Source organism: Metschnikowia bicuspidata, assembly GCF_001664035.1.
Source record: "Metschnikowia bicuspidata var. bicuspidata NRRL YB-4993 chromosome Unknown METBIscaffold_1, whole genome shotgun sequence".
NCBI classification, from domain to species: domain Eukaryota; kingdom Fungi; phylum Ascomycota; class Pichiomycetes; order Serinales; family Metschnikowiaceae; genus Metschnikowia; species Metschnikowia bicuspidata.
The window spans coordinates 3,109,450-3,122,616 of NW_017387731.1; the positions used below are offsets into that span (position 1 = coordinate 3,109,450).

Sequence of the window (13,167 nt, forward strand, 5' to 3'; positions counted from 1 at the left end):
GTGTATATGTATCATTTATATTATGTCATTCAAGAGGAATAAGCATCATTAGCATAGTCTCGTATCCGCACCCGTTTTCTTAGGGCCATTACAGAGTGTAATTTAATTAAAACCGTTTCTTGCATTCTACCTGCAGCCGGGCCGCCTGACTGGGCGTTTTTCTCTAGTTTAAGACCCTTTGCTGGCTGATCTAGTCAATTTGTTTTCTTTCAGCTCGTCGACAAGATCATCACCAAGGTCTTCCTCGTCACTATCCGATGAACTGCTAGACTCCTCACTCAGTAGCCCGTCGTTTCTGTGATAGCTTTGTCTTTGGTCTGTCACAAGCATGCCTCGCGCATCGTATAAAGAATGAGGCTTTTTGTAAGAAAGACCATCATCGTTGGGGTCAATGTAGTCATCTCCGTCATCATCTTTCAAAGGCATAAAGTTTTTTGTCTCGGGTTCGTTGTCACCTTCGTTTTCACTAAATTCCTTGGCCTTGTTTTTCAAGGAGGTCATGAAGCCGCTTGAGCCTGAGTTTGCAAGCTGCAGTGACATGTAACTTGCAAAGTGATCTTCTTCTTCTTCTTCCTCCGACTCGGAATCATCGCTGGAGGTAAACTTGTTGCTCTTCTTAGGTTCGTCCACCACGTCGATGTCTTCCGTGAACTCTTCTTCTTTATCCTGGTCCTCGTATCCACTACCAATGAGATCGTGATCGAGGTTTGGATGAAGGCGCAATCCTGAATCAAGGTCGCCATCTTCAATCAAGTCGCCACCGCTTTCATCGAAGGTATTCGAACCTTCTTCCTCGTCCACATCACTGCCACCTAATATGGCGTTGTACTTCTTTCTGGTATCGTACAAAACATGGCTGACATATTCTTCCCAAATTTCATTCTCAGTTTTCTCGTCAATGAGTTGACTTACAGTACTCGCGGGATAAAGCTGAATGAACTTCACGACCTCTTCTGCGATCAAGGTCAAGTGGCCCATATAACCTAATCTCAAGCCACCGTTTGACTCCTCGTAATCATTGCAAAGCTTCTGCCCCTCTGTAATCCGGACTGTGATCTCGCCGGAATGAAAAATGTCAATTGCCAAGAACTTGTTGAAGCCGATATCCATAGAGCCGTTCAAAACCTGTTGAACAATATCGAAAACAACGTTGTGGAGAAAGTTGTTCCACGGAAAGTTGAAGAACATCGACAAAATGTTCGAAATGATCTGCGTATCATATAATGCAATCTTCAAAAAGTCGCCCACGACATGGTTATGTCTCATTTGCTCTTCGGTCAAGTTTGCGTTAGCATGAACCTCTTCCTCTTCATCCTCTCCACCACTATGAAAGTTCGGAGAGTTTTCGTGCAAATTTTCGTTAAAAGAGTCAATTGTGTCGTTATAGTCTGCGTCCTCGTCGCGGGAGCGGCGTTTTGTTTCGTGTTCGAACTTTTTTACAATTTCCTGTTCTGCATCAAGACTGGGTTGCAAAACTTCAGCAGGTATTTCTATAGCCTCATTGTACTTGAAACCCACGGGGTCTAGCTCTTTCAACTTCTTTCTGAGGTCATCTCTTACTCTGACCACGTCAAAGCCCTTGTTGTCATTTAGAAGGGCCATGTTTGAACAGTGTAGGAGCTCCGCAATGAGTTCGCAGATCTTGAATCTTTCGAACCCAAGAGGCTCGATCTCGCCAAACGTTGTTTTCAACTTGTTGTTTTCATTGGCATGCATCAACAAGTTGTTGAAGTCACCTATTCTGCTGCCGAAAACCAGGAGCAAATGGCCCAAGTATATGGGATCACGGCCTGTGGGTGGGTGGCTTTCGAGAGTTATGTACAACACAGGAAGAATGTCGTAGTCAGAGTTGTTCTTTCTGATTATCTCGATGATGATACCCACGCCATTGCCCAACGCGTAGCCGCCCTGTAGCATGATGTCACATAGTTTGGCCATCATGTCGTGGGAGACCAACTCTCGGGTCAATTCGTTGGGGCCAATGGTGGAGTTGTCGGTGGTCGAGTTGGCAGAGATAGTTATGAGAGCCTTCAAGAAATCAGCGGCCGACGACTGTCTGGCCAACTGCTCATCAAGTTCCGCAGGCGAAAGACCAGGCGCAGACTCTAGGGCGTGGACGAGGCTGGGGATCAAGTTCTGGTCCTGGAGAAAATCAATGATTCCTGTCGAGTTGTCGGGCTTGTCGGTGGAAATGAGTTTCAACAAGAAGTCCATGAGCGGCGGGTTCGCCAAGTGGCGCGTGAACTTCTGCACCAAGTTTGGCTGGTTCTCGATGAGATACGTGATCATCTCCTCGCACTTCATGTCTAACAAGTGCTCCATGATCTTCATGAAATACGTGGCCAAGTTGATTGACAACGGAGGACTGAAGTCGAGAATGGACCACAACTTGTTGAGGTTCTTCGTCGACTCCATCACAGTGTCTGTGAGCGACCACACGTCTGCACTGAGAATCTCGGCCGCCAACGTGGCGTACCTGGTTCTCCGCTCGTCAAAAGTCTCGTTGTGCTCGTCGTTGTCGTCGTCGTCGTCGTCAGGGTCCGCGGGGTCCTCGTGGAGATTCGAGTGCGGCATTTCGTTGTCGCTGCCTGTTTCCAGAGAGCCGCTTGCAGGGTCTTCCTGCTCCTTGTCCGAGCCAGGCTCAGACTCGGGCAGTTCTTTGGCTCCGGAGACCGGTTTTTCGTTCAAGTTGAGCCTGAGCAAGCTCTCCTCGAGCTCGTCGCCGGTCAAGCTTTCCAGAATCAACAAGTCCACGAGCAAATTGATGACGGTATCGTCCCTCAAGAACTCTAGCAAGGACGTGTTGTTGGACATCAATTCCTGGAGCAAGTCGCTCTCGTCCAAGAGCTTGACGAGGGTCTCCGCGGCCAAGACGGGTGTTTTCGCGTCCGAGACGGTGTGGTTCTCGAGAATCGTTGAGACGTTGGACAACGACGTGAAGCCGTTATTTAGCTTCCAGAACGACGTGGCCATGGTGTACTATTGCCGGTGGTGGATGAGGGTAGTGGGCAGAAGGCTCCCGAAGAGGCTGCGCGGATCGTTCCTGGGCTGGTCGGGATGGCTTGGTCCCAAAATCTGGATGGGGCAAATGCAATACAAATGTCAGCAGATAGAGTAGCGATCGCGAAGGCTAGAAAGCAGAGGGTGGCGCCGTACAGATGGGAAAACGGGAAAGCTGTTGCTATTTTTGGACAGGCAGAAATGGCAGCAGCGACAGGTTTGCTGGAGCGCCGACGAAAAGGCGGGGGTTCCAGGCGGGGTGCCACGGTCAGAGGGGCCGCAGGAGTAGATTGCTTTCCGCTCGACGGGGAATAAAAAGAACTGGCGTTCGGAGTCCGCACCGGGGGTTTCAGGAAAAGGAAAAGACGCCCGGGGAGTGGTCACGTGGTGTGCGTTGGCCTCGGGTCCGGGGGGTGGATTTCCTGGGGTGGTGGAGATGCCTTTCGCCGTTCAGCTTCTGGGAGTCGTTCTTCGTGGTCTGGTTGGGCGAAGCATACCGGACCGGCCTAGTGCGTCGAGCGGGCGCGGAGTTTTTTTTTTTTTGGCGCGGCACGAAGCTGGCCTGCCCTAATATCGGGTGCCTGGCGCCGCAAGCCACACCCACTAGAAAACCCGGGAATGGAAAAACGGCCCGGGGGGAGCGGGGCTGCTGGGCCCGAACGGCCTTATGGACGACGAGCCAAATTTCTGCGGCGAACGGACGTTGTTTGGCGGGGCGGCGGTCACATGACGTGAGGCCATGCTGGGCGCGCCGCATGGGGCCTGTTCTTTGCCATGCGAAATCCAGCGTGTGGCCCTAGACAAGGCTGGGCGGCAGTTTTTGGTCCGCGGCGGCGGGGTGTGTTCCGGGCCCGCCGGGCAATGCTTTTGGTGTGTTTCGAGGGGTTTCGGGCCGGTTTTGGATTTTTGACGGCCACTCGGACGGAACGGCTCCAGCCTAATATTCGGGTTTATCAGTTCGGGGGGTGCGAAATTAAAGTTCAAGTTCAGGGCACCGCGCACCAATAGGCGTTGCTGACTGCAAGCCCCCAAAACAGCTGGACCATAGCTGTATCAAACACAAACTGACAGCTCGAGGCCAATAATAAAAAAAAAAAACACAATTCGACTCACGGCGAGCAAACGCGGTTTTAGTCCGCGGCAAGTAAACAAGGTTGAATAAGGCAAATATACACAAGCCCGGGGCCACTGGCTCCATGCATGTTCGCTAATACACCTCTACAGCAGCGTGCTTTACCGTCTCCACCCGAACCCACATTTCCACAGCATCTGTTTGGAATCCAAAAGCCCATCACTCGAGACCCCCAAAAACCAACGCTCAAAGACTTCCTTCGGCCTCAGGACCGGTGAGACCCAGCCAACAACTGCGACCGCGGGCCGCCCCGGTGCAGGACACGCAACCGGTCCGAAATTTCTTCAGCCAGAACTCTTGCCTCGGTTAGCTGAGACAACTGTAGCCTGGCCAATATGTTCAAGTCTGCTTTCATGCGTGGTGCTCGCCACCTCTCAAATTCTGCCCCGCTAAGAACGGCCACTGCTACGCCAGCTGCGCCTGCCGCAGGTGCAGCTATGACGGCTGTGCCTGATTTGAGGGCATTAAAATTCGATTCCAACGGATGTAAAGACTTGTACGCCATTTGCAAAATCCACAACATGCCGTACTTGGTGACCAAAGGCGACAGACTCATTTTGCCGTACAAGATCAGAAACCACAACGTGGGCGATGTTTTGAAGCTCGACCGCGTGGTCACCATCGGCTCGAGAAACTTCACCTTCAACAACGACAAAGGCATACCCGAAAGCGCCTTTTCCTTGACTGCCACCTTGACGGAGATCACGAGGGAGCCGCTCTACCACGTGTATAAGAAGAAGCCCAGATGCAGAAGACTCAAGACCCTTGACGTCGAGCCTTACCAAACTCATTTGGTCATCAACGAGTTGAAGTTGAACTAGAACTGTAAATAGCTAATGTACATTATTTGAAACTTTCTTTTGTTTGAGAGGACGATGCACGCAGAACCAACATATAGTCACCCATAGATCCTGAATGAGGACCTGGGCCTGGGCCTAGATTTGATATTCATCCACTCAACAATGGGCAATGCAAGATGACCTAATGTCTCTTGATCATGTTCTTAGTCGAGTTGCTCTTGATGATTTCACTGAGCCTTGTCTGGCTGAAGTGGAAGCTGCTGTCGGGTCTCATGAACTCATGGTTCAACAACTTGGCGGCGGTCGGGCGTTTTTCCGTATCGATGGTGAAACATTTGTTGAGGAAATCTTTCGCTTCCTTACTCACATCCACAGGTATTGGAGGCGCTAGCTTGGTCTTTCCAAGCTTGTAGATTGCACTAACCACCGCTTCATTTGACCAGGGCCGCTGTCCCGCAAACATCTCTAGCATCACGCATCCAAGAGACCAGATATCGACCTTGGCGCTGTAACCCTGTTTCTTTTCCTCAACCATGCTATGAATTACTTCTGGCGCCATCCAGAACACGGTGCCTTGCATCGACATCTCCGCATTGTTGCTATAGATATCTTGCGACCTCTTTGATATACCAAAATCCGAAATCTTGCACACACCATCTATTTCGAGGAGAAGATTGTCTGCCTTCAAATCTCGGTGTAGAATTCCGTTCTCATGGAGATACTTCAAGCCTTCAAGCACTTGTCTGGTGATGAACTTCACCAATGGCTCATCGAATTTCCCGTACGATTTGAGGCAAGAAGAAACAGATCCACCGGCAACGTACTCCAAGAATAAACTATAGGTTTTTTTGCTCTGTTCAAAACCCAAATACTGCACGATATTGAGGTGATCCAAGTCCTTCATGGTTTCCACCTCCTTGTGGAAAGCGTCTATGCCATCAGAGTTGGACTTTGTACTGTCACTAACATTGACCTGTTTCACTGCTAGCATTTCACCTGTCGTCACATTAAGAGCTAGGAAAACAGACCCGAAAGAACCTCGGCCAATGAGCTCACCTTTTACCCAGGCAAACTCTTCATAGGGCCTATTGGCTACCTTCCGAATCCTACCCACGAATCCCTTTTCAATATTATCAGAAGTAACCTCAACAACTTTCTGACCCCATAATTTAGTATTTGTTCTCGTAAGTGCACCAGTTGGCGCATGCTGTTTTCGTGCTGGCCTTGTGACCACAGATTCTTTCACCGCCTTCTGGCTGGCCAAACGTTTGCGATGTGCCTCATAGGCCACAACTCGGATGGTTTTCATACGACGGCGTAGAAGAGGACCGTCTCCGTAGAAGACTTGATCGTCAGATTCTTTTTCCGGATGGACAGGAGAAATGTTGGCATTTGAGAACGTTCTTGAGATGGGCGGGTTTTTGGGTAAAAGATTCATAACGGCACTATCGGTTGAAACAATGTTTGGCGATTCAGGATAAGCATCGATTATCGGCTTGTCCAAAATGGTATTCGGAAAATACTTTTCGAGATTGTCGTAAACCTCGTCAACCGAGGGCCGCATGGCGATTGTATCAATGTCAGGCACCAAATCATTGCTTCCTAACTTTGGAGGCAAGTGTTTGTGATTTGTATTCTCATTTGTCAGAATTGGGTTCTTCGGCTTGAGTGGTTTGAAGAACACATCATTATCGTCATCGTCATCACTGTCATCGCCGAAACCTCCGCCATGCTGTGGCAAATCAAGACTAGGCGCATCACTGAAATCAAACTGCTTAGTGGTACCATGGAGACTCGACACGCCGACATGCGAGCTGCGGAATGAGTCGATGCTTTCATTGGATAGATGATAGTACTCCGAACGACTCGAGCCCGACAGAACACTAAAGCTCTTTGTACCTCTCCTCTCTTTCACTTTCAAAGAATTTGACGCTGTGGGTGGAGGCGGAGCTTTTCTGCGAGCGACAAAGCTTGCACCCTTCTCTAGCTCTAGTCCGGAAGAAAAATTGCGTGACGCTTGAGTATCTGACCTGAGCCTTCCTGTGGAAGAAGATGTTTTCTCATCTTCCAAAGCATGGATGGTAGATGCAGAAATAGGTGATATCGCAGCGTCGGTCACGGAAGAAGAGTATATGTTTGGGATTAGGCGCGGGGCTTTACTTTCGTTTGAATTCAACCTTCTCTTGTCAAAATCGATTTCCCTGCCTTTCTTACGAACGATCGTAAAGGAGGATCCCGAGGACGGCGTTGATTCTGTAAGTGAATCTCTTGTAGATAGCAGGTCGAATTCGGGAGCTGAGCCTGCTGAAATTGGTGGCTGCAAAGTGTTGAGGGCAAGTCCCCGTTTGTTCAGTTTTGCATTTACTGCGTTGTTTTGCTGTAATCTTCTCAGTTGGGGTAATGATAAGTTAATTGGGAATGACCCACTGGGAACACGCTCCAGCGACCCGACCAGAGGCAACGAGGGAAGATCATAGTCTTTCGACGAAACGCGCGGTTTGCTCGCGTCCTTGAAATTCATGTAATCGACAGCTTTGTCGGTCGAGTGTTGAAGCAAATATTGTGGAGTTGCCGGGTAGAATTTGCCGCCAGAAGCATCGAAGGACTTGGAGTCGGAGGAGGTGCTGGAGAAAGTCCCGATTCTGTCTGGAGACCGGAAGTTTTGCTCGAGCTTTAGCTTCGATACCAAGCCGTGCTGCAAGGCCAAGAGTAGGACATCGTCAGGCATGGCGGCACCGCAATCGGCATCAAAATCGGTCAAATGAAACGTGACGGTGCCGATGTCGAGCATGCCTAGCCTCAGGATGAGTGATTTCTTTAGGGTGGCGAGATCACCTAGGAGCTCTGTGTGGACCGAGAACGGGACGAATGAGTGATTGTCGCGGGTGAGCAAAAGAGTGAAGGCGATTTCATCGGTGTGTTCGTTGGGCTGGGGTAGAAACTCAGAGCTGACGACGTCCTCTAGGAGGGGCCTGGAGGCACTTTTTGAGCTGGCTGACACCGGTGCGCCAGCGCTTTCGTCAAAGTGTGGAACATTGAAGCTGCGCACTGAGCTGGGCGACTTGGCTGTGTTATCGCGAAAAGTGCACAGCGATCCCGGGGAGTCAAGCCTCTGATCGTCGGGCTTTAGTGCCTGCTCGTATTTCTTTTGCAAAACGCCCAGAAACCCGCTGCTGATTCTTTTGTGGGACGGGTGCTTGTTCTGGGCCGATGGTTTGTTGTGGGCCAGAAACTTGCCTGGAGCAGGGTTGGACTGGACCTGTTTCACGATGCCCGCGGCCTTCTCGCCGCCGTATTTGCGCAACGTACTCAAGATGCCGCTCTTCTTGAACCCGAGGTTGCTCAGCCCCAGGGAAGCCTCGCTCGCGGGCTTACCCCCCGTCAAAGGCGCCGGGGCGCCCAGGGCGTTCTCGTTGGACAGCAAGCGCGTGTGCTTGCGGAAGAACTTGGTGTGCTCCTTGGCGGGCTTGCAGTTGCCCGGGTCGACGTACGAGAACGGCCGCTGTTTCGTCGGCACAGAGGGAGAGCCCTGGGCCCAGAGTGTGGAGGAGGACTTGCGATTCTCGAGCTTGGCGAGCAGGTCGATGTCGAGGAGCGACGGCGCGAGCGGCGGCGGCGCGGCGGCGAGCATGTGGGTCTCGGCCCCCAACAAGCCAATGAAGCGGTCGACGGTGGCCGGGTCGCCGTGCGCGCCGAGCGGGAGACTCAACTGGCGCCACACGGCAGACGCGGCCGCGTAGTTGCCCAACTCGAGGAAGCGGTTGCCCGAGATCTCGTTGCGGCGGAACGTCTCCTTCCAGCTGTCGGAGAAGCCGTGGCCGTCGAGCCACGCGAGCACGTTGTCCATGCTCCAGCGGCCCAGCGAGCCCGCGGCGTCCGCGTGCGTGCTCATGACGTAGCGCACGAAGCGCTGCTGGTGGCTGTACGCCGAGGTGAGCGTGGAGCTGGAGGCCAGCGACACGGCGGACGACTGCGAGTCGTGCCGGTCGTGCGACGGCTGCCGGCCCGGCCCCGGGCCGCCCTCCAGCACGTTGATGAACGGCGCCGTGGCCGTGAGCGGGTGGGTCCTGGCCTCGGGCGCACGCGGCTCGCCGAGGCCCGGGGTGTACGAGTCGATGATGAGACTCGTGGCGGCGTGGCTGGTGGAGCTGGCGAGCAGCGGCGGCGGCAGCGGCAGCGGCAGGGCCTCGGAGCCGGCGGCCGGCGGCATGGACACTATGGTCTCGGCGGCCGCGGACCGCACGCTGGACGTGGACGCGGAGGAGCTGCTGGGCATGTCAAAGTGCGACCCGGCGGGGCCCAGGGAGCTCGCGCTGGCCTGCCCAGGCGCATGTGGGCCCTGCGGGCCGCGGGCCACGAACTGTGCCCGCGCGGGCGACACCCGGAGCACGGAGTCGTCGGCCTCGGAGAAACTGAACAGCGTGGCCGCGGCCGGCAGCGCGGACCTCGACGGCACGGTTTGGGCGCCGCCGCCCGGGGCCAGCCCCGGGCTCTGCGGGCCGCCGGAGGGACAGCTGCTGTGGCGCCGGGCTGCCGGGGGCTGCCGTTTGGGGGAGCTGGAGCTGCGTGGAAGGGTGGTGGTTGTGGGCGGCAGTGTGGGCCCGGACTCGCGCCTTGCAGGCACAAAAACCGCCCGCGGACCGGCGGCGGGGCCGGACGCGGACCGTGGCGGCACCAGCCCACCGGGAGGGCCGCCGGGGCGCGAGATGTTGCCGCCGCCAGCGCCCGGCGGCGCGGCGTCAGAAGGGCCGGGGCCGCACGGGCTCCAGGGGCCCGCCCGCACCGGAAAAGCCGCCGGCGGCGGCGGCGGCACAAGCCCGCCGGGGCTGCTGTCCAGGCGGGGCACGGCCGGGGGGTGGGGGCGTGTGTGGCGGTGCACCAAATCGTCCGAGACCACGCGGGCCTGGGGCTCCTGCGGGGCCCTGGCAGGCGTGGGGAAGGCGGCGGGGTCAGACGGCATGCGGACGGACCGGGCGCCGTCCGTGGCAGAGCTGCGTGTGCCAGGGGGGTACATCCACAAAGGGGGCCGGGGGGAGGCTGTGGGCGGGTGTGGGCGGGTGTGGGGTTGGGGGGTATGGAGCTGTTGGGGGGTGGCCAGGGTGTTTTATGGCGAGCGCGGAGCGCGCCTGATGCCTGGTGGCGGGGGCTGTTTTAGGCCCTGGGGCCTGGGGCCTGAGGCCTGGGGACGCGCGCACACCGGGCAGGCAGGCCCAAAGACGGGGCGGCGCGACCAGGCCCAAAACCGGCTTGTGCGCAGCTGTGTTTTTTGGGCGGGTTTGGGTGAATCTTTTTTGTTTTTTTCCAACGTTTTGAGCTTTCTTTGGGTGATTGCTTTCGTTTGTCGTGCGTTGCTTAGAGCTTCTTTTCGAGCGGCGTTGGAGCGGGTAGGGGGCAGGGCTTTGTGGGTTCCCGTTGTTGTCTCCATGTAAATGTAGTATCAAGTATCAATCTGGCGCCAGGAGTAGAGGGGGGGTGCGGTCCAAGGCGCGGGTCCCTCGGTTCCTGCCGCGACGAGGCCCTCCATGCCAGTCCATCCTCCAGCTTACCCCGTTTCATTTTTTGTGGTTGTATGTTTCTGGGTTTCTCTGTTTTTTCTTGAATGTGGTTGTATGTTTCTGAATTCTCGTTTATTTCTTGAATGTGGTTGTATGTTTCTGAATTTCATCTTTCTTTTTTCTTCTAATGTAGTTGTATGTTTCTGAATTCTCGTTTATGTTTTGAATGTGGTTGTATGTTTCTGAATTCTCGTTTTTGTCTTGAATGTGGTTGTATGTTTCTGAATTTCATCTTTCTTTTTTCTTCTAATGTAGTTGTATGTTTCTGAATTCTCGTTTATGTTTTGAATGTGGTTGTATGTTTCTGAATTCCCCGTTTTCACTTTTTGAATGTGGCTTCATGTTTCTGATTCCCCTGCTATCTTATTTTTTTGCATGTGCTTGCATAAATTCCCCGATTTTATTTTCTTTCAATGTGCTTGTATGTTTCTGAGCTTCCGGGTTTTTCTTTGAATGTGCTTGTATGTTTCCGAATTCTTCATTTTTGTTCTAATGTGCTTGCATGTTTCTGAATCCCCAGTTGTTTTGTTCTTTCGCTTGTGCTTGTATTGTTTTATTTTCTTTCAAATGTGCTTTTATGTTTTTGAATTTCCCGGTTGTTTTATTTTCATGGATGCAATTGCATCCTTTTCTGACTCCCCGGTTGCTTCATCTTTTTAGATGTGCTTGTATCGGTCTTGGTTGTTTCATTCTCTTGAATGTGTTTGTTTGTTTTCGAAATGCCCGGTTGTTTTATTCTTTTGAATGTACTTGTATGGTTTCTGAATCCCGGCTGTTGCATTATTTGACATGCAATTCGGTGCTTTCTGAATTCCCCAGTTGTTTCATTTTCTGAATGTGCTTGTATGTCTTCTGGGCTCCTCCGTTGTTTCGGGGTTTGTAAATGTGCCTGCATCGATTTCTGGATTTCCCGGCTGTTTCATTCTTTTATATGTGCTTGTATTTTTTCGGGATTTTTTTGGGGTTTGGAAATGTGCTTGCATCGTCCCCCAGGCCTGATGTCCGACTGGACTCTTTCACAGTGCCACGTTCTCTGTTGCATGCCTCCCAAATACAAAAAAAAAACATTTCATCGGCACTCCTATGGTTCGAGAACCGTCGTGCGCTGGCAGTGGCATGCCAATGTTTGGCCGTGAGCATTCCTCTCGTAGGTTTCACCATTGGGCTTGGGCTCTTGGGCAGTAGAATGGGTCCAGCCACCCCTCCCATCCATTACACCCCATCCATCACACCTCTAAAACTTCTCCTATTTTTAAATATGGAGCGGCAGCCGTTCAGAAACTTCCAAAGCTCGGGGAATCCTGACTGAGCTCGGTGCCATATCCACGGGGAGCCGGGACCAGCTTTCGGAGCCAGGCCCAAAGAAATATTGACGTTGCTATGAAGCTCAGCTCACACCACCAAGTCACCCGCAAGGAAGTTTCGTGTTTGCCATAGGTTTTGGTGGCGTGTCATGGCCAGGACCAAGATTTTGCACCCATTAACAACGCGTCCCAGCAATACCGGCCACGCACCTGCGCAATGCATCCCCGCCAATCTTGGGAACATCCTGCCAGATTCTTCACATGGCAAGTTCCGCCTCTGCATGACCCAAAAAGATTTTTGCATTGAAAGCCAGGGATATTTTTGCAGCCGACAGGCGAGAATTGGCCCTGCAAGAATCACCGAGAAATCAGAGGACCGAGGCTTGGGGGTGTCCATTTTCATGAGAGTCTAGAATTCAGAAGTCAGTTTCACGGCTTCTGGGGGAAACTTCAAGACGTGCATTGGTGGGAAACTTCAAGACGTGCATTGGACCCTTGAGCGGATAAAATTCGTGCCATCAGGAACAATGCAGCCAAGGGCCAAATGGCAATCAAGCAGGCCTTAGTCAAGCCCCAAGCGCCAGGCAGTATGACGCGCCTGTTCGCCTATAGAGCGTATTTCTACACACTACTCCATATCCTTTCTTCAGGCTGGCAACTCCCGTTTCGAGTGTCGACAACAGCTCTCTACGTGTGCAAGCGGCCTGCTGGCCGTCTAGCGTATATTGATGATATTAATTAAAAACGCGCGTTCCTGCTGGCCCCGGATTGTCTTTGGACATGCCTTTTGCTCTCTGCCTGCCCTGAACCAGCGCTGAACAGGCTGTGTGCTTTCCCGGTTTTTCCATAAAGAAGTAATCAATAAATCAGGCAAGAACAGATACGCAGGCAGACGAAACCTCAGGTGCCCATTCCCTCCTTTTTGACCTCAGGACAATCTCTATACAAAACCAGTGGATTGGCACAGGAAGCACTGGCGCGCCTGGCAGGCCCGGGAGCATTTCCATGGTTCACAGGCCCCTCTGTTCTAAAAGCACAAACCCCTCTGCTTTGAGAAAAATAAATCCACGCCCGCCCAAAAATCAAAGTACAGAGGCCCACCGATAAAATCTCACCCTTGGCTTTTTTCCAGACTATATTTTCAAACGTGTGGCGTGACACCTCCCTCGTTCCGTTCCTGGTGTGGACCTGGACCCGGGCCCAATTCAGGCCCTAGGTGCGCGCGCGTTCTAGGGCCGCGTTCGCGGTGATCAACACTGATGAACCATGAAATCTGGGGAACCTCGGCCCTCGTCTGTCTACTCGCATATCCACCCGAGCCGAGCCTTTGGATCATGAAATGAGTGCTGCCGTCTCCAGCATCCAGAAAATCGTGG

At 53.0% G+C, this 13,167-nt stretch overlaps 5 protein-coding genes across 5 annotated transcripts; 2 read left to right on the plus strand and 3 right to left on the minus strand.

Moving 5' to 3' along the window:
* Positions 1-65: 65 nt before the first annotated feature.
* On the minus strand, positions 66-3,065 carry METBIDRAFT_111985 (uncharacterized protein). Its single transcript, XM_018853931.1, has one exon. It carries the CDS (start codon positions 2,971-2,973, stop codon positions 169-171), a length of 2,805 nt encoding a protein of 934 aa, XP_018714212.1. The 5' UTR covers positions 2,974-3,065; the 3' UTR covers positions 66-168.
* On the plus strand, positions 3,066-3,886 carry METBIDRAFT_111984 (uncharacterized protein). Its single transcript, XM_018853930.1, has one exon. The coding sequence runs from the start codon at positions 3,159-3,161 to the stop codon at positions 3,798-3,800; it is 642 nt and encodes a 213-aa protein (XP_018714213.1). The 5' UTR covers positions 3,066-3,158; the 3' UTR covers positions 3,801-3,886.
* METBIDRAFT_111983 (uncharacterized protein) lies at positions 3,887-4,332 on the minus strand. Its single transcript, XM_018853929.1, has one exon. It carries the CDS (start codon positions 4,196-4,198, stop codon positions 3,974-3,976), a length of 225 nt encoding a protein of 74 aa, XP_018714214.1. The 5' UTR covers positions 4,199-4,332; the 3' UTR covers positions 3,887-3,973.
* A 237-nt stretch (positions 4,333-4,569) lies between these two features.
* METBIDRAFT_36143 (mitochondrial 54S ribosomal protein bL21m) lies at positions 4,570-4,953 on the plus strand (the record flags this gene model as incomplete). The annotated part of the gene is made up of 1 exon (XM_018856694.1): positions 4,570-4,953. One exon carries the CDS (start codon positions 4,570-4,572, stop codon positions 4,951-4,953), a length of 384 nt encoding a protein of 127 aa, XP_018714215.1.
* A 160-nt stretch (positions 4,954-5,113) lies between these two features.
* On the minus strand, positions 5,114-9,142 carry BCK1 (mitogen-activated protein kinase kinase kinase; the record flags this gene model as incomplete). The annotated part of the gene is made up of 2 exons (XM_018856786.1): positions 5,114-8,056; positions 8,192-9,142. 2 exons carry the CDS (start codon positions 9,140-9,142, stop codon positions 5,114-5,116), a joined length of 3,894 nt encoding a protein of 1,297 aa, XP_018714216.1.
* Between the last annotated feature and the right edge of the window lie 4,025 nt (positions 9,143-13,167).